Source organism: Bos javanicus, chromosome 15 (assembly GCF_032452875.1).
Source record: "Bos javanicus breed banteng chromosome 15, ARS-OSU_banteng_1.0, whole genome shotgun sequence".
In the NCBI taxonomy this organism is placed as follows: domain Eukaryota; kingdom Metazoa; phylum Chordata; class Mammalia; order Artiodactyla; family Bovidae; genus Bos; species Bos javanicus.
Genome location: NC_083882.1, coordinates 22,292,456 through 22,312,571, shown reverse-complemented (window position 1 = coordinate 22,312,571; position 20,116 = coordinate 22,292,456). Strand labels below are relative to the sequence as shown.

General features: G+C 44.2%; 2 protein-coding genes across 8 annotated transcripts in view; both read right to left on the bottom strand.

Annotated features, from left to right (window-relative positions):
- The window catches only part of DIXDC1 (DIX domain containing 1), a 79,106-nt gene extending 67,546 nt beyond the window's left edge, over positions 1-11,560 (bottom strand). For 2 of the 7 annotated variants that reach the window (XM_061440280.1, XM_061440278.1), the window contains exon 1: positions 2,337-2,552. In XM_061440280.1, coding sequence (XP_061296264.1) covers positions 2,337-2,396 — 60 coding nt within the window. In that variant the 5' untranslated portion in view covers positions 2,397-2,552. Of the gene's footprint in view, positions 1-2,336; positions 2,573-9,655; positions 9,748-10,739; positions 11,258-11,326 lie in introns of those variants that run through there. The other 5 variants (XM_061440279.1, XM_061440276.1, XM_061440277.1 and 2 more) reach the window with 5 other exon arrangements.
- Positions 11,561-11,911: 351 nt separating this feature from the next.
- Positions 11,912-18,999, bottom strand: C15H11orf52 (chromosome 15 C11orf52 homolog). Its single transcript, XM_061440295.1, has 4 exons — positions 18,807-18,999; positions 14,218-14,255; positions 12,975-13,054; positions 11,912-12,837 (listed from the first exon to the last, which is right to left on the bottom strand). Exons 1-4 carry the CDS (start codon positions 18,836-18,838, stop codon positions 12,586-12,588), a joined length of 402 nt encoding a protein of 133 aa, XP_061296279.1. The 5' UTR covers positions 18,839-18,999; the 3' UTR covers positions 11,912-12,585.
- Positions 19,000-20,116: the final 1,117 nt, after the last annotated feature.

Genomic DNA, 20,116 nt, shown 5'->3' with positions numbered 1-20,116 from the left:
TTTGACAACAGCTTTTAAGTCCCTCTTTACACCCTGATCATATGACTCTAACAGAAGGGACTGAACATTACTGGATTTATTAAGCAACCCAAGAGGCTGGAAAAGGTCAAACAGGGCTCATCAACTCTGAAATGACCAACTGCATCATTATTCAGTAGCACTACGTGTGATACCATATGTGAAAAGCATTATTTAATGTATTATGTATATCAAAGAATTATTTAAACTATAAGGGATCAATGAGATTAAATGTATTACTATTAGTATTATTTACATGATGTCAATTTCTCAGAGAAAACTAAAGTTCCTATTGGCTATCAGAGTTCAAATCTACTAAGGGAAGGGAATGGACTATACATTAGCCTGTGGCGGGGGTGGAGGGAAGCCTACAAGATGAGTAGAAAAATCCGTGTCAGAGGGAAAAGAGGTTATCACTGTATTCTTCTCAAGATGAATTAATTATAAAGTGGTCTGTTGTTCTCATGAAGACTCTTATTACCACCACAAAAAGAAAACTCTCCCACTCTGCTTTGCCCTTATATTTTCCAAGAATTGAATGCCACGGGGCACTTATGGAAACACCAAAGCATGAAAAAGAAAAAAAAAAAAAAAAGACAGTCCAGCCTCTTGGTGTACCTGGCTCTTCAGCTGAAAGGTTTGGAGGTGAAATGAGCAGACGGCAAAGACTAGGACTCACTCTGTGCTGGTTTCCTCCCCCAATAAGACAGTGGAACCTGATCCCTGGGGGCTGACTTACAAAAATGGAAGGTCAGAAGAGGGCCTAAAGAGCTTCTGTGATCAAGACCAAGGCAGGCTCAGAGGCAGAGTGAAAAAAAGAGGAGCCAGGAATCCTGAAAGCACTCAAAGAGCTGGCTTCCTGGCTTGTCTGTGTTTCAGCTCAGACTGTACCTCTTGGTTAATAACCCCCTTCCGTGTGTTCAGAGCATCTGACGCAAAGATGAGGACCTCTGCTGTGCAGGCGGGACACAAGCTCTGCCCTTCCGTGAAGGCCGCGACACCCCCCAGCCAAAGGAAAACTCTGACTCGGTTGGTTGGTTAGGTAGGGACAGCATCTGTGCAGTTTTCAAACTCTCTGCATCAGGAACAAGGCACAGGGGCCAGGACAGGGGGAAGGTTCTCAGACAGGTCAGGCTGCAGAGCTTCTTAATGAAAAACAGGAATTAAGGCAAGAGCCTGCAGTGCAGATGTAGAAAGAAAATGCTATGCACAAATTCATGACAATGGTTACCTCTGGGGAAAGCCAGGATGGCAGCGGTAGGCCAGGCTCTTAGTCTTGCTTGTAATGTTCATATTTAAGAAGCAAATGTATTCATACGTTAACTGTTCAACAAAAAAAACTGGTTAAAAAAAAAAACAACTGAAACTTAAAGAGTGGCATAAAGGGACGAGAAGAAGAGGCAGAAACAAAAGGAGGGAGGCGGAAAGGAAGAAAGACCGGACTAAGGGTCCAGCTCTGCTTGCAGGGGTCTCCCTGGATGCTGAGCTAAGGCAACCCAAGGGTGGGGTGCAGAAGCAACGGGAGAGGCTCGCAGCAAATCCCAAGGGGCAACGGTCCTGAACCAGAAAGTCCTGGGTCATGAAAGAGAAGAAAAAGGAAACCTAACAAAATTCTGAGAGAAAACAAGTAAAGAGAGAGAGACTCCCCCTGTCAGCCCCAGCCCATACTGCCAGTCCGGCTGAGACCCAGTTTCCAACTCTCCACAGAAAGGAGCAAACACCACTCCCCCCCCACCCCCACCCCCCCCCCCCCGCCCACCCACCCAGGAAATCTCTCCTCTCAGTCCTCTCTGCCAATCATGCCTGAGGGTGAGGAGAAATGCACCGTCCTAGGTTTAGAAAGAGATGCGAACATGAAGAGGGCACTTCCTGTGGACCACCCACTCGCCCTGCCCTCTCAAACTTTCTACCAAGGCAACTGCCACCCCACCCCTCCCTCAGCTCACCCACTGAACCAAAAGGAGCACCTTTTCCATATATTCACGGGCCTCCCTGGAGGTTTCCTTAAGGTGGACCCCGGGGAGCACGGAAACCACTTCTTCTGGAAGGAGAGGACCTCTGAAATCTGTGGTCCTGTCTTCTGGGCTCTGGCAAGCATTCGTGGAAGGTCATGGCCCAACATAGCGGGGAGAGGTCAGCCCTTTTGATTTCACCAGGCTCGACAGGACCGTACCCACCACCTTGGCCTCCTTAGGGCTCTGTGGGGGGATTGTCTTTGGGTCCCAATGAGGATGGGGGCACAGGAGGACCCGTCCCGGAGATGAGGCGGGCGGCGCCAGGGCGAGGGGGCCGAGGGAGTGGGAGGAGCAGACGGTTACCTCGTTGAAGCCCTCCTGCAGGACGTCCAGTAAGCTCCCCCGGGTCAGGCAGGCTAGCATTGTTCCTGCCGGCCCCCGGGCGGGGTCTCCGGGCCGGCGGCCGCTGCCTCCTCCTCCCAGTGCACACAAAGCCTCTGGGTTCAGCTCATTGGGATGTCTGCGGAGTCCCGCATGCCACTTACTGGAAACCTAGACCCGGGCCAAACTAGCGGCCTCCACTGGGCATGCTCGCGCGGGGCTCGGCAGGAGGGGCCCGGGCGCTGCCGCGGTTCCTATAGAAACTGCTGGGCGCGCACCCGGCGGAGAGGCGCTGGCGGGGGTGGCCCCAGCCTGGTGTGCGTTAGGGAGAGCCCCGCGGCGCGCACACATGCACGCTCACACACCGGGCCAGGAGTGTGTGCATACGCCGCAGACACACACACACAGAGCAGGCCTGCAGCCGGGCGTGCCGGTGTGTGTGTGCGCGCCCCGAGACTATACAGGCACGAGCGCACACAAACATAAATACGCACTAACACACCGGCGGGCATGGCGGCGTGTGCATGCGCTCGCTAGTGGTCACACAGACGCACACGGCAGGTCTGCAGCCGGGAGTCCTGGAATCTGTGCGCGCCCCAAGTATACACGCGCGTGCGCGCGAACACACCCGCATTGACACACAAGCGGGCATGCCGGCGTGTGCATGCGCTACACACACACACACACACACACACACACATGCCACCGTGTGAATGTGTCACACACACATACCCAAACACACACATGCGCGCGCGCCAGCGCGGGCTCTGGTAACTTGAGGCCTCAAATGCCCCACCACAAGGTGGGTAGGAAGGTGAGTGAATTATAAGATTCCCCCTCCACCGACCTCAGACTAGCCGAAAACTGCAACCTTTTTCCACCTGGGGCCTGAACAGTGAGGTCAGAAGGGGACCTAAAGAAGGGGAAACAGAAGGAAGAGATAAAAAGAAGATAGAGAGGCTTTAGTTATTGACGGTATTAGGATACATTTAATAAAATAATGGTAAATCAATCACAGAATAACAACAGATGCATCAAGGGTAAGCCAAGGATGAACAAAGCTTTACCAAAAAAAACTTTCTTTCTTCTTCCTTTCTTTTAAAAATAAAGGATAAAATGTAAAACCTGTATTTTAAATGGGTTTAAAATTAATTAAATGGGGTTTTAATGAAAATCACTGCAAAATCTCCTGGTGCTTTGGAAAGAGCTAGGTAAAAGCTTCCTCAAGTGAAACAGAACTCTTCCCTCTGTTTCTCATTACTCCAGTCAACGGTCTTATTTATTTTTAAAAATACGAGTCATCTGTACTCTCAGTGCACTGCTCTTGTCTCTATAGGAAAATTGGAAGCTTGAAAGAACACCCGTATTATGTTACACCTCGTGATCCCAGATGAGGGGAAGGGTTTCCAGAGTGTTAGGGCTCACAGAAGGTCAGACCTTGCCCCCGGGGACACAGCGGGGCAGTGACAGAGGCTGTGTGAGGAGCTAGAACTCTATCCTGGTGATTTTGCAAAAGGCCAGATTCCCTCCCCAAACCCTCATTAGTACCTTGGCAAGAAAAGTCAGTAACGGTTCTTATTGAACCTAATGGCCTCCTCCTCAGGTCACTAGAGAAGAAAATCCTTTTTGGAGCGGAACTAGCCTTATCTTGCCTGAAAGTCTAAAGCTGCTAAACACAAAGATGCTTCTGAGAAAAGACACACCTCCTTCTGACCACAGCAAACAGGAAGTAGGAGTCAACCAAGGTGTTAAGTGACTGCTGCCGGTGAATGCTGTGGGTTCAATTCTGGCTAAGGCTGGGGGAAAAGCCATGATACCACATCAAACTGAACCTGAGCAGCCCACACGTCAGCAGACCCATCCTTCGAGCTGGCGAATTTGGTTGCCAAGAACTCCCCTTGCCACCTTCACAGTTTATGGTGTAACACCCTCGGTTAAGTCACTGATGCAAATTAATGCAACAAGCCCCCTTTTTAAAGAGAAGTGTGAAATTTCCAAGAGCATAAAATTGTATGCAGCACATCTACATACATAGTGATGCGCAACCAAAACACCCAGCTGGTGGATCCCTGGCTGGAGGATACTGATTGGCTGACAGCCCATCATGCTCTGGACGCAGCAAAAAATACTGAGACACCAGAGGCAGGTCCTGTGACAGTCATCTATGCCAAGAGGTCACTGTTTCTCAGAGGACAAGCTATTTATCAAAGTAGGACCTGTGAGCTCAGTGTTCCTGGGACGAGATTTTTTAAATCACTGAATTTTAAAGCTCCAAAAAAAGATCTCATCTGGCCCAACTCTTTCATCTCACAGATAAAGGAACCAAGGCTAGCAGAGGTGCTCACAGTCACTTAGCAAGTCAATGTGTGCTCAGTCGCTTCCAACTCTTTGGGACCCCATGGACTTCAGCCTGCCAGGTTCCTCTGTCCATGGGATTTTCCTGACGAGAATACTGGAGTGGGTTGCCATACCCTCCTCCAGGGAATCTTCCTGACTCAAGGATCAAAACCACATCTCCTGCATTGCAGGTGGATTCTTTACCTGCTGAGCCATCGGGTAGCAAGTCAATACAGGAACTAAAACCTGAAAAGTCCTCTCAGGCCCAGTCCTATGCTATTCACCATCTGCTGGAGGAATTAGAGAGAATTGTGGTAAATAGACACACAATCTATTATAGAGCATGTGGTCCAAGATTGCACTATTCCTTGGAAGCCTATAATAACACCAACCACATATCCCACAGCAATAGTGTCCAACAGATCTTTCTGTGATGGTGGCAATATTCCATGTCTGTGCTGTCCAATCCAGTGGCCGCTAACCACATGTGGCTAATGAGAACTTGAAAATGTGGCAAATGCAAAGGTTGGAACCAAAATTTAAACAGCATTTAATATCAATTCATTTCTATTTAGGCAGTACAATTTCAAAATATTCTGTTCTACTGTCCCCACACAACTATTAGCATGTTCCCCAAATTATAATATGTTCACATATAGTCTGTGTCTCAGACTTGGAAAAAGCACAAAATTCTTGTTGGACCAGATAATCTCAATTTTTTTTTCTTTTTTTGCTCAAGAGATATGTTCATCATACTTATTATCATGGTCTGACTTAGAAAGTGACCCAGGTAAAGAGTCAAGCTTTAGCTCTAAGCAACACTAACATTTCCTCTTCCTTCTATCCTCTCCATCTCATCCGATTGTGATATCAACACAAGAGCTAGGAGGATAGATGGGCTAATTCAACGACCTAGGCATAACTAGGATAATGATCTACATCCCGTGATGTCCGAACAAGGGAAAACTGCAAGCCAGTCCAGGTAGCTGAAACCACTCCCACCACTGCAGGCCTGTTACTTACTCTGCCTGGAGGAGAGGCAAAGAGTACAAGCAAGCTACTTTCTGCATAGCTCTGCCATGCTGTCTCGTTTTTGAAATTATACCAAGCTTCCTCAGTCCTGCCTTACATTAACATTGAAGGCAATGGATAAACAACAAGCTCCCACTGTATAGTACAGGGAACTATAATCAGTAGCCTCTGATGAACCATAATGGAAAAGAATAGGAAAAAGAATGTAGATATATGTATAACTGAATCACTTGCTGTACAGTAGAAATTAGCACATTATAAATCAACAATACTTGAATTAAATACAATTTTTCAAAAACCAATAAAGGCAGATACTTTCCTCACTAACGAAAACTTACCCAAGTATCTACCTACAACAGTATTAATAATAGCAAAATTGAGCTTTTACTATGTGCCAAGCCCTGTACTAAAACACTTATATATATTAGTTCAGCTGATGGTCACAGTTACCACAATTAGTAAGTTATTTTTATTGTCCCCACTTTACACATACAGAAAGAGAGATCTGAAGGATAATTTGCCCCAATTCAACTATGAAGCAGTGAAGCCAAAGTCCAGATTCTTAATCATTATGCAAAACTTTTATATGATGTTACAGCATACAAGGAACTCACTATATGTTTTTAGTTGTATAAAATAATGAGCCAGTGGAGGAAACCCTGGCAAACTCATTCATGACTTCTATTAATACAAACAATAACATGTTAGCCTAAGTAAGCTTTGAACCTTTAACAAAACTGTCATTTGCTAAAAATATTGACTCTGACTTCTCCCTGCAGAGAACTAAGAAGTGTGAAATTCACACCTATGTAAAATTTAACCCATCTATTACGGGCAATCATTAATGACTATAAAGAAGCAGAAAGATAAGTCTGAATAAACAATTAAAATTGTCAATGGAAATATTCAAAATGACTCTGAAATAATTTCTTAATCTTTTTCTGTTTTCTCACATTAGCAAGTTCCTTGGCAGTAACATATGTTTACAATTTCTATTGCATTTATCTTCAGAGACATCACCATAAATACATATACACAAAAGGGCTCATGTCTACCAGCAAAGTCCCAAACGTGTCCTGGCTCCTAAACTGCACCTCTTTATCCCCAGGCTTTTCTGCCAGTCTGCATCCCTTAATCTTCCTTAGACAACACATTCATCTTGCTGTTCAACTGCTTTAACATCTTCAAACACTGACTTCTGCTAGCATGTCAGATATAAATCCCTCACGTCCAGCTTAAGGCCTCCCCCTCCTCACTGCCTATGCTCACTTCGTTGGCTCCCCATGGTCTCATAGATTCACAAGGCTCATTTTCACCTCTATACCTTCATGACTATCACTTTGCCTAGAAGGTTCCACACTTCTGCTACTCAAATCTTCACGATGCGCAGTTCAAGTTCCACTTCTTCCTGGAAAACTCCTCTGACCACTCTTGATTTTGTTCAAATCAAGACAGAGCTGATCGTAATCTGTCCGGAACACTCACGTCCCAGACAACCCATGGTGCCTCCCTGCTCTTGTTTCAGGTCTCGGTCTAAATGTGTTGATCCTTTTGGCCTTTCCTGACCACTCTACATAAAATGATACCACCTTCTCATGTCAGCATTCCCAGACCTCTTTGCCTGTTGTGTTTTCCTAACATCCTTCACCAGCTTTGATACTCTATCAGTTCAGTTCAGTTCAGTTCAGTCGCTCAGTCGTATCCGACTCTTTGCGACCCCACGGACTGCAGCACGCCAGGCCTCCCTGTCCATCACCAACTCCCGGAGTTCACTCAGACTCACGGCCATCGAGTCAGTGATGCCATCCAGCCGTCTCATCCTCTGTCATCCCCTTCTCCTCCTGCCCCCAATCCCTCCCAGCATCAGAGTCTTTTCCAATGAGTCAACTCTTCGCATGAGGTGGCCAAAGTACTGGAGTTTCATAGTTACTTGTTTATTGTCAGCCTCCCTTCTGCCCAGAACGTAAGTTCCGTGGGGGCAGGGAGTTTTGTATGTTTCGCTACTGATTTATGTCTAGAACCAAGAATATTTCATGGCGTATAGTATATGCTCAGTAAATACTGGCTTCTTCTCTTTAAAATCCAAAGTGATAGCATGCCCTTATACTATATCAGTTAGTATTTTATAGTTCATTTAGGAATGTGAATTTTTTGTCTCTTTCACTATATTTTGAAGATAAATATAAATAATTTCTAGTATCCTCCTATATTTTCCTCTCATTCACTAATGCAGTCTTTCATTAAACATTCATTAAATGCATATGGAGCACCAGGTCCTATTCTTTGGCAAAAACTTCAAGAAGTTACAGTTACACATAAACACACGCACAGAGGCAAGAAACAAGACTGAAAGGAAAAATAGTAAAAGGAGGACTAGTAAAACAGAGAATCCAATATTAATATATGGGGACAGAGTGTACAGAGTGATTGTGACAGACTGAGTGGGGAGAAAAAAGAAAAAAGAGACAGAATGGTGTGAGACTAGAGTAGGATTTTGCCAAAGTAATCACCAGATGCTAGTGCTTAATATAAACTGTACCAAAGAAGATATGCAAATATATCCTACACGCATTTTAAAAATTCACATTTTAAAAGTTATTTGCCAGCTATCCTACAGGAAAAAAATTAGATTAAGACTAGCGCCCTCTAGTGGATATTCTGGATGTTACCCTAAGTTTTTCTCTTATTACACAAAAGACTTGTAAATGCCCACATATCTCTGGTCTGCCACTCATAATGCGTTAGGGTTGCATATGACTAATTCCACTATCATGAAATAATCTTTCTCCAGGACCCTGGGTCTCGCTGTAAGAAGTCGCCCCATTTCTAACAAGGACGTTCCTATCTCCCAACTGATGTCCCTCTACTTCTGAAGAATGTATACAAAATCAAACACTACAATTCCTCTTTTAAAAAGTAAGTTATTATTTAAAATGTCCACATCTTTTGACCTAACATTCTACTTCTGGAACTCTATCCTAAGGGAAAAAAGTCTTAAATGAGAAAATTAGTTAGTTATTTACAATGTGGGGCTTCCCTGGTGGCTCAGTTTGTAAGGAATCCACCTCCAATGCAGGAGACCTGGGTTCGATCCCTGGGTTGGGAAGATGCCCTGGAGAAGAGAATGGCAACCCACTCCAGTATTCTTGCCTGGAGAATCCCATGGACAGAGGAGGCAGGTGGGCTACAATCCACGAGGTTGCAGAGTCAGACACAACTGAGCGACTAAGCACTGACACATTTACAACGCAGGGAGAGGAACCAACAAATCCAGCAACAAAGAAATGGTCAAGAAAATTACAGCTGTTATGATGAATACCAAACATTTGTATTCATATTCAAACAAACATTTTAGCAATTTCATGTTAATAAACATTAAGTCAAAAAAGCAAAAGGTAAAAACTATGAGCATATGATCTCAAATACATAAATAATATATGTAGAAAAAAAGAACAGAGGAAAATATTCTAAAATAATAACAGGATTGCTTCTATATGGAAGGATTATATTTTTTTAAAGAAATGCACTATTTCCCAAATTCTCTATGATTCATGTACATTGTTTATATAAAAAATGTTATTGAAATCTTTTAAACAACCCATACGTTCTGACTGCTGCGGCTGTTAGTCACTAAGTTGCGTCCAACACTTTTGTGACCATGGACTGTAGCCCGCCAGGCTCCTCTTTCCATGGGACTTTTTGATTAATTGCTTGAAATTTTCAATCTCTGCCTGATTTTATTAATTCCAGAAAAAGATAATAATCAAGTGAGCCAGTCTTTCCACAAGAAGGGGAAGCTAGAAAAGAAAGCAAACATATTACAGTTTTGTTCCAGGATCTGAATCCTGATGGAGAAATCCCCCAGTTGTTGAGTTGTACTGAAATTCCATTAACGTCATCACACTTCTCTCAATAGAATGCCAGAAACTTACGGAGGGCTCTGCTGGCAGCAGGGAGTTACAGAGTCTCATAACCACTTGGGTACCCATCTTCAGAATCCCCAGAAGAACCAGATCAGGGCCACCTTAAAATAGAAAGGGAAAGATACGGGCAAAAATACAGGTCAGGAAAAAAAATTCCAAAAGTTAAACCTATGTAGAGGGGTCAGGTTCCTACTGCAGACTAACCCTCATTTAAGTCATCTGGAAGTATAAAAAAATAGGACCCCTGTTAGCAGGAAATCCAGCCCAAGATACCATAATTACAACAGAGCTATCCCAATGGCATTTTAAATACTAAACATTTAGGTTTTAATAGTAAAAAAGCAAAAACAAATGCTTCCCTGTCATTAGTCAAGCAAGAATGCATTTTCCCTCTACCCTAAATGTATCACTCTGTTGACAGAAATAATCAATAAACAATCTATAATAAGAGAAGAAAGGAATTTTATTTGAGCCAACCTGAGGACTATAACCCAGAGATAGCCTCTCAAATAAATCTAAGCAACTGCTCTGGAGAAGCATGATTTTCAGCACAGTTTTAAATCTTGTTGGAACAAAGAACATCAAAGAAGTCAGAGATTCGTTCCTTCAAGTTTTCAAAAAAACAGATCAGCATGTACACAGGAAGTTGGTTTGGCCTTGGCACTTGGGAAGGGAATCTTATCACAGAAGGAGTAACAGCACTGGTGTCCCAGGAAGAGAGGCATTTAATCTTTACTTTTAACATGCATGTTCTGTAATTCTAGTCAGTGCACCTTTTTCTATAACGATTAAAACAGATGTAAAATATATGTTTGATAAGCCGCAAGCAGGCTGTTTTAGTTAGCACAAAATACAAGTTAAATCATCTATAAGTTGGAATGGCTTTCTCAAACCTCAATATGTGAAAATTTCCTCCATTAAGTCAAAAACCATAGGAAGGATTCTGAAGACAATGAGGAGAAATAACCAGGAGCTGTGCTTCTGACTCACTTTTCCCTGCATCCTCAAGAATTGTTTTGACCTAGAATGGGAGCACTTATATTTCAAGGCAGAAATTTTTATAAAGCACTTGAAGTTTAGAAACGGCTATTACCTATATCAACTTTATTTGAAATAACCCTTGGAAATAGAGTTCATTTTATTATCCACAACTCATAACAGGTGAGTGGGTTGTTCTGCCGATCAGTAGCACAGGCGGGGTTCTAGCCACGTCTTCTGAATCCTCTCTGGAGGACACAGAAAATAATAGTGGTGATAATGATGATGACAGCAGCCAACGTTTGTCCACATACTATGAACTCTTCCTAGTGCTTTAAATTCCCACACTCTAAGAAATTGACCCTATTATTTCTGACTTTTTTTTTTTTTTTTCGCTGCCATTCCATTTTTCAATACTCTATCCGTTTTAAGAAATCTTTCCTTCCAGGAACAAAGCCAGGGGCCGCGGTATTTGGGGAGAATGGTGTACAGCTTGAGAAAGGGAAGTCTTCAAGCTCTGAAAGTATGACTCAAGGACAGCACTCTTAAGAACCTGCAAAAGCTCTGAGAGGGTTTGGAACCTGAAACTTCCACCTCCTTCCCACCACACCCTCACCCCTCCGTTTGCCCCCAGTTCTGATCTGGGAAGTTTAACCGGTGATGATAATACTTTCCAGCTACACACCACCTTTCAGCACCTACCTTTTAAATCGTCGATGTGTCTGGTTCCTCATCTCCGTCCCCAGCCTTTCTGAGAACCACCTCCTCCTGCTGTAGTGTCGCCTCTGCGTGCCCGTTGCCATGGCGACGGCAGAGCCCGGCCTGGACCGATCCGCCTCCAGCGGGCGGGAGCCCGCCTTCGTCCTCCTGGGCTCCGCCCCCTACGGACCTAACCCCGCCCCCTGCTTGTCCAGATCCGCCTCCTAATGGCCCAGAGCGCATTGCCTGCCAGCCTTCACCACGCCTCCTGCTGGCCAGGCCCCGCCTCCTGAGGGCCAGAACTCCGCCCCTTGCCCGTCTAGACCTGCCTCTTGCTGGCTCGGACCCCGCCTCCTGATTCCCAGAACCCTGCCCCTGCCTACTCGACCCACCTCTTACCGGCCCAGACCCCGCCCCGGAGCTCCGCCTTCGCAGCTGGGAAGCAGCCTTCAGTGCTTGCCAACCGCACCCGGGGGGCTCTGCTTCCGTAGCACCCGGTAGGGTGTTGGAAAGTGGTTGGTCTTCCTTACCGCCCTGAGTCTGAATGAGAGCTCGCAGACCTCCACCCAAGAAAACGCACCAACCAGGTTCCTTATGCGATTTATTGATCCTAACGGCTCCGCATCCCTGAGAGAAAACAGTCCAGCTTAAGGGGAAGTTTCTGGGCCTCGCAGTGCTGTCGACATCAGTGACTTGACGTCCTTGCAATCGATGGTCCGAAAACACTTGCTCCATACTTCAGTCCCTGCCCTCACTTGTTTGTGTAGGGTCTGGACCCTTTTGACCCAGCCTCTGAGGAATTTGCCCAACCCAGATCTAGGAGCTGTGTACAAGAGCTCTGAATGCTTCCCAGAGCATCTCTTCTTCAGCTTTGGAGCTGAAGGTGTATAGAAGAGACACCATCAAATGAACTCCAATAAAGTCAGCTCAAGTGCAAGTGCTTCAAGGGTAACCTGTTCTTTCTGCAATTTCCCAGAGGCCAGGAGCAAAGATAGGGGTCAAAACCCCACCTTCTTGCACACTCAACTTAGTGCCCTCATTCTGTACAACTCCATCCACCCCCAAGTAACTCAAATACGACCCCAAGCTAATGGTGGCAAATAAGAGATAGGCCGAGGCAGAGCACAGGACTGGGAGTTTGCAATTCCAGGGTCTCTGGAGTTCTTTAAGCCTAAAAGGTGTCCACTGTTCCTAGGCTGCCAGCCAGTCCCCCGAAGCCGTAGTGATCAAATGATGCCAACAGGTACCTCCCCCATCAGGGCTCACACAAGGGTCCCGTTCTTGCTGTCATAGCGAGGTGTGACCTGGGGGAAGCGAAGGGTCGCATACTCTGTAGCATTTTTTAACTGCAGGTGCTTCACTTCCTGGACAGAGCGTGGCTGGGGAAGTCTGTACAGTTGAATGTCTGCATAATACAAGCTGCCCTCCTCCGACCTGAGGCTTTGACGACTCCTCTCCTGAGACACAGGCTGCCTTAACACCTGCTCGTACGTGTGTCCCATTGTGTCGTGGTCCTGAGAGGAACGAACAGCGTTAAGGGAGATTCTTGGCTTGGTTGCTCCCTTTCCCCCTCTGTCTCAGGCTGGACAAGCTGAGTCCTGGGGTGCCAGGTCTGAACGGCCTCCTAGGAGGGACCGAGGCTTGTCATTACCTTCGTGTCATTCAGTTGCCGCCACCACTCATGCTGCGGCTGCTGCTGCTGCCGCCTCAGTGTTCGTCTTGCTTGGCTCCCTGAGAGGAAGAAATCCGACTTTAATCCGCTTTCTCTTCTGTCTCTATTGAAATTGCCCTCTTCAAATCTCTGTTAAACTATGACGGTGGGCTTCTGACTAATCTCCCTGCCTCTCCTCTCATCTCTCACTTCCACCATTCCCACATCCAAACTCCTTAGCAGAGTATACAACCTGGCCCTTTTACGATCTGCCAATAATACCTTCCATCCTAATGTTTCAGCAGCCCCTAACATAATTTTACAATTTCATGTTGGGACTTTCCTAATGGTCCAGTGGTTAAGAATCCGCCTTCCAATGAAGGGAATACAGGTTCAATCTCTAGTCAGGGAACTAAGATCCCCACATGCCAGAGGAGCAGCTAAACCCATGTGCCATAACACAGTCCTTGCACCGCAACAAAGACCCAGCACAGCCAAAATAAAGTAAAAACAAAAAAACCCAAAACAATTATATATTGAGAGCCCATGGCATCCCAGGCTCTGTGTCCGCATTCTGGGGATAGGAGGATGAGTTGGCTGTTTTCTCCACTGCAGGGAGCTTGCAGTCGACTAGGGGAGACCAAAGTATATAGACACAGTCCAATGTGGTAAGAGCTCAGCTTCAGCAAACATTTGATCACTTTTCATAAAGTCATTCTCTTCTCTCTCTTCCTGTTTCTGCATGCTCCCTGCTTCTCTTCCACCTTATAAACTTGCTATTATTCCTTCAATATGGGTGTTTTCCCGCCTTCTTTAACAGCCTGAGTGTGGTGCTGTTGGGAGCACTGGTGCATGGCATTACGATTCTTTGTTTATGTGTATCTCTCTCTCAAACTTGATTTTCAGCTCTTCTAGGGCCAGACCTCGGTGTACCCTTCCCCTCATGCCTCTCTGCCTCCTCCAGATCCTGCAGAGTGCTCCACATACACTATAAGTGTTCTGTAAATTTTTGCTGGATGAATGAAAGAATGAACAACCAACCTCGCCACTCTGAGATAATGGAAAGGATGAGGTTCAGAGTTTCAGAGGTGGTCTGGAACACAGTAACCTAAAGATCTCTTTGGTGGACTATCTCCTTTTAGCCTTGCTCCACCTTACACCCTTTCTTAAGACACTGGTTCTATTATTCTCTTTTCTCTAATTTGCACTCCCCCCAGCACTCCCCACCCCCAACTCCCATTACCTATTTTCTTCTTCCTCTGTAAAGTTGATGTACAGCTCCTGTGAAAGCAAAAACAAATCACCTATGTGTAAGAACCTGGCCTCTGTCTTCCCTCCTGCATCCTTTGCTCTGTGGTATCCTTAACATTCTGGTGGGATGACTTTCCCTCACCTCTCTCTAACAAAGATTCACCCTGAGCCAGCCCCAGAGCATTTCTCAAGGGTAGCACACCTCTCCCAAGGGGATGGTTCTGGAAGGTGGAGTGGTACAACTGACACAACCAAACCCAAAATATAGCCCCAGGCAAGCAGGCGCTACATGCCGGGGATGTAGTTGGGTTGAGGGCTATTCTGGGATTGTCTAACAGGCTAATCCCAGCAGTGGGTAAGGGAATCCTGCCAAATAAGGGGATATTCCTGGATTCAAAGACCCTCTTGCTTTTCCTTTCGCTTCTTTTTTTCAGGGTCTGTCAACCCAGGATTCTTATCCTGGGAGTCACAGAAGCTGCCACAACCAGGGTTGACTAATTAAGGCTCCACAAAGCCCCTTCCTGACAGGTGACCTCCATCCCTGCTTCTTTGTCCTTGTTTCTTATTAACAGAGAAGTTTAACCTTTGACGTCCACAGCCCAGGAAGCTCTGAATTCGGTGAGTGACTCAGCTACACTGCCTTCCCTGCAGGACAGCTCTCTTTATACTTATTTCTGAGCCCCTAGGGTCCCTGCTGGAGCCAGCATGTCTACATGATTGTCAACTGTTTGATGGCCAGAGAACAACACTTGTCTGAGGAAATAGGCTGAATACTTCGTGGCTTACTCCGGATGCTTTTTCTTGCTAGTACATTTCCAGCTCTCACCAGAGCCAACTCTATTTGTCTGACTTCTGTCTCCCCAAGGAAGTTTCCTTCTTTAGCTAATTAAAAAGAAAGGGGGAAGAGGACTTCTAAATCATGTTCATTTTACGACTCTAGAAAACTTAGGATTTTTCCACACATATCTGACAGAGGTTTGTGTTTTGGTTTGATTTTTGGTTTTAATGCAGCTTGCTGAGTTGAGAGCAGTTAGTCTCCATCCAAACTCTACAGGTGGTTCAGAAAAAAAAGCTTTGAAACTATTTCTGGGTCTGTGTACTTCCTCTTCTGCCACTTCAGCTCTTCCTTTCTCTTACCATTGCATAAGCATAGCCTAATCCTAGCCTCTAAGTCCTTGCTCCTGGTCACTACTCTATTCCTACTTACTTCTACTTAAACTGATAAAGAAAATAATAATTCTAAAATAAGATCCACTTGGGTGACTCAGATTTAGTGAGCAGAGCCTGTTCCCAAGTTGGATGTTGCACAATGCCGGGACATGAACCCAGATGGAATATTCAGTTAGACTCGTGGGTGATAGGATTTTATTTTTAGCTCAGAATTAAGGAAACCAAATGAGTACTCTCCTATATTGGTAGTAAGAATAAAAATTGGTGCAATTTTTCTAGAATGGACTTGGCAATAAGTATGAGAGGCCTTAAACATAAATGTATGTAACCACTGATGTAGCAGTTCTAACCTATAATCAGGTGCATATATGGATACTTATTATAGCATTATTTATAATTTCAAAAAATAGGAAATATTCTAAATATTCAACATTGGGAACTAACTAAATAAATGGCATCTCCAATCAATGGAATATCATACATTGATTTAAGAAAGATGTTGGAAGAACACCTAATAGCATGGAAATTTTCCCTCTTTCTTAAGATAATAAAAAGCCAATATGTTTTGGAATAAAAACTATGCATATAAAAATTTTAAAAGGATTACATGGAAATACACTGAAATGTTCCTGTCATCTCTGGGTGCTTATATTTATGGTTGTTTCTTACTTTCTGCTCTTTGGTATTTTCCAAATGTTCTATAATGAATATGTATTACTTTTGTAATCAGAAAAAAAAATTCTATAAAAGTCTTTTCAATTGTCGTAGTGCCTTTAAGTTTCTGGAAGTTTGAGAAATAGAGAAGAACAATATTTATCCAATCCTACTAATATTCAAGAGGAAAAAATATATATCTTGGTTAGGTTATCTGGTGTAGTGTTTCTAGCCAGGCTCTAGATTTAGATTGACAGTATCAGACTAGCTCTATGATCTTTAGCAAGTTTTCTACTTCATGAGGCTTCCATTTTCATTTTATTTATTTAAAAAAATTTTTTGACTGTGCCACATGGCATGCAGGATCTTAGTTCCCTGACCAAAGAACAATCCCATATCCCCTGCAATACAAGCAAGGAGTTTTAACCACTGGACTGCCAGGGAAGTCCCTCCATTTTCTTATTAATTAAATGAAGATAATAATAGAAATTAAACCTCATGAAAGTGAAGTTGCTCAGTCGTGTCCGACTCTGCAACCCCGTGAACTGTAGCCCACCAAGCTCCTCTGTCCATGGGATTCTCCAGGCAAGAATACTGGAGTGTGTTGCCATTCCCTTCTCCAGGGGATCTTTCTGACCCAGGGATTGAACCCAGGTCTCCGCATTGCAGGCAGATGCTTTAACCTCTGAGCCACCAGGGAAGCCCTTAAACCTCATGGCATTACTGTAAAAATTAAATAAAAAAGTAGATGTAAAATACTCAGCTAAGTGGCTGGTGTATAATGAGCAATGGTCAAAGCTGACTACTATGACTACCGTCATCAAAGGAAGAAATAACCAAACATGAAGGATATGAAAACTTGGGAAAAAAGGGAGTAAAAGACACTTTACACCCCCTTCTCTGGGATTTTTTATGTTTCTAGATGTCTTATGTCTATAGGATATCTCAGAGTTGTAAAAGTGCTTCATTTGTTTTTTCAATCCTGACAATATTCTGGAAAATTATTTGTTCTTGTTTTATAAATGAGCCAACTAGGGACCTAAAACTTTGGTGTCTTACTCAAGAAGGCAGGGACCAAATTTCTTATTTTTACTTTGCCTTCTGACTCTATCATTATGGCTGGTACACATAGGTGTTCAAAAAATATCTGTTTAACAAGTGAATGGATACATGAATGAATAGTAGCAACAGGACATGAATCCAATGTGCTTTTCAATGTACCTCACCTATCTCTCTAAACATGATACTTTATTCAGAAACAGGATACCCTCAAGACAGATGCAGGCCTGGAATAGTATAGAAGAAAGAGGTGGACAGGATAAAACCAGGTCCAGTGGGTTATAGTGTTAAAAAGAAATAACAGGCCTTGAAGGGTGTGGCTTGATGTGGCTGATCTCACATCATCAAACCATGGCTTGATACCTAGCATAACTGGAGTTTCAACCTTCCCCGGGAACATAGTCTTATATGCTCAGTTTGGAATTATCTGGTCAGCACCAGTGGGGTAGTCTGTCACATAGACTTTTTCCATTGCCCAGAGGAAAATGAGGTCATCTGCTCTTCTCTGACCCCTCCCTCTTCTGCCTATGAAAGCCTTCCATTTTGTACAGCTTCTCAGAGCTCCTTTCTACTCGCTAGATAAGATGCTACCTCATCATGAGCCCTTCAATAAAGTCAATTAAATTTTGAAAATTTACTTCGCTGAACTTTTGCTGTTTAACAACAGTGATGATAATACTGGAAAAGAACAATAAAGACAATTCATTTATTTTGAGGCTTTCCCATATTATCTGCTCTTCAAGTCTGTGATCTAAACAACATAAGTAGTGTTATCCAGTGTTATCTACATTAATGTATGAGGAAGAAGAGAAGTCACAGGATTTGCCTAAGGTCACACAGCAAACAAATGTGAAAGTTATATTCCAATATTCCTTAGATATTCTCCTTCTCACTTCTACCCTTTAAATATTTCTCACACAGCAAACAAATGTGAAAGTTATATTCAAACATTCCATGGATATTCTCCTTCTCCTCACTGCTTACCCTTTTAAATAAACATTTCTCCAGTTGATTTACTTGATTCTGGAGATGGTATTATGTAGTGGTTAAAAGTATGGGCTTTGAGGGGCTTCCCTGGCGGTCCAGTGGTTGACTCCATGCTTCTGATGCAGGGGGCGAGAATGCCATCCCTGGTTGGGAGACTAAGATCACACGTGCTGTATGGTATAGACAAAAAAAAAAAAAAAGTAGGGGCTTTGAAGTCAGACAGGTCTGGGTTGGAATCTTGGTTTATTTGCTTACTAGCCATGTGACCTCAGACAAATTAGTTAACTTCTCTGAGCCTTAGCTTCTTAGCTGTAAAACAGAAGGGGTAAGGCCACACCTCCATCCAAATTGTTGGGAAAATTAAAGGAGATTATTAAGTGCCTGGAACATAATAAGTTCTCAAGTTATTACCATTATCTGGGGGAGAAAGGAAGAGAATAAAGGGAACGAGGAGGAAGAGGAAGACAAACAGAAGAAAACATCGATTCACCATTCCATTTCTGTCCTCCTCATTTGGCAGGCAGCTGCCTTGGCTGTGGTTTTGAGGTTTCCTGAAAGGAGGGGGCAGAGAATGGGGTGCTGCTCCTGGGGGTGCCAGGTGAAGGTGACAGTGGGGAGTTGGCAGAGCGCTACCCGCAGGCTTTCTCTTATCCTTGGGGCCTCTGGGTCCACCAGCAGAGACCTTGCCCTCTGACCTTTCCCCCTACTCACCAGCTTCTCCCACAGCAGAGCTGGTTTCCCATGGTGCTCTGTATCCCGGGGAGCCCGGCTCTTTTTCCACCGAAAGAGGCTTGTGCGTTTCCTGGTTCCCGGTTCAGCTTTCAGCAGCAGCTCCCGGGGACTCTCTACCAGTGTCAGATTTCAACCTAACTGGTTGGACTTTGGAAGCCACCTGCTGGAAAGATTCCCAGGTGACTGCTTCCAGCCAGAGGGTAAAGGAACACACACGAGCTCCAGGTGAGAGCGATCTCACCTTCGGGATTTGGAGCTGCTTTGAGAAGTGTCAACTCTGAGCCTCAAGCTTCAGTAAAAAGAAACCTGAGATAGAAAAGGGTTCTGGGTTTCCTTAGGAAATGTCTTTCTACTACATCACACTGTCATTGAAATATATCTTCTATAATAAAAGTCTTACCTATGTGTCCCCAACACTACTCAGGTTTAATTGCGTTTCACTTTGATGGTTACTGGTATCAGTCTCTTATTATCCTTGTCCAGAATCTGGGTTTGAAGACTGGACTCTTTTGGAAACTAAAATTTAGGGAAATGTATTCCTTTTGTGTTCTCTCTTGCTAGTGGAATGAATGTGGGCAAATCACTTTTTTTCTAGGACCTGTGAAAATAGAGGACTGAACTCATTACTTAATGCCCTTTCTGATTTTATGATTGGAGTGATCTCAGCACTTCTTAACCATTCACTTCTCCCTTGTCAGTACAGAACTATGGAATCTCCATTTAATCTCAACTCAGCTTCTCCAATGACCAAAGTTAGACTCATTCCACACTCATTGGCAAGTAGGATGTAGTTGAGCAAATTCCTTAGTAGAAAATAGGGACTCTTGGAGAATTTTTGGAACCAATACTGCAGTGTTCCCACCCCATCTTTAGTGTATTGTTTAAACACCCAATTATTTGTGTGTCCCTTAAGGATGTTCAGAATCCAGCACTCAGCCCTGTACTCCACAGAGAGTACCCTGGACTCTTCATTCTTCCTCCATCTTCTTTCTTTATGAAAAACAGGGATAAAAACAGTGACAGACTTATAGGATTGTGGTGAAAATTAAGTGAGATAATGTATGTAAAACTCTAATCCAGGACCTGACACATGGGACCCTTTCAGTAAGTCCTAGCTATGGTTATTATTATTACTTTTTGTTCTCAGCTAATTGTTAGATGGTATAGCATCTTGCCTTATTATCTGGTGCCAAACCATTGCACTAGCCTCTTATTTCATGGCCATGCTTCTCCCTGGCAAACCACTCTGTACTCTACTATTAACTGTATTCTTTTCATCCTGTTACCCA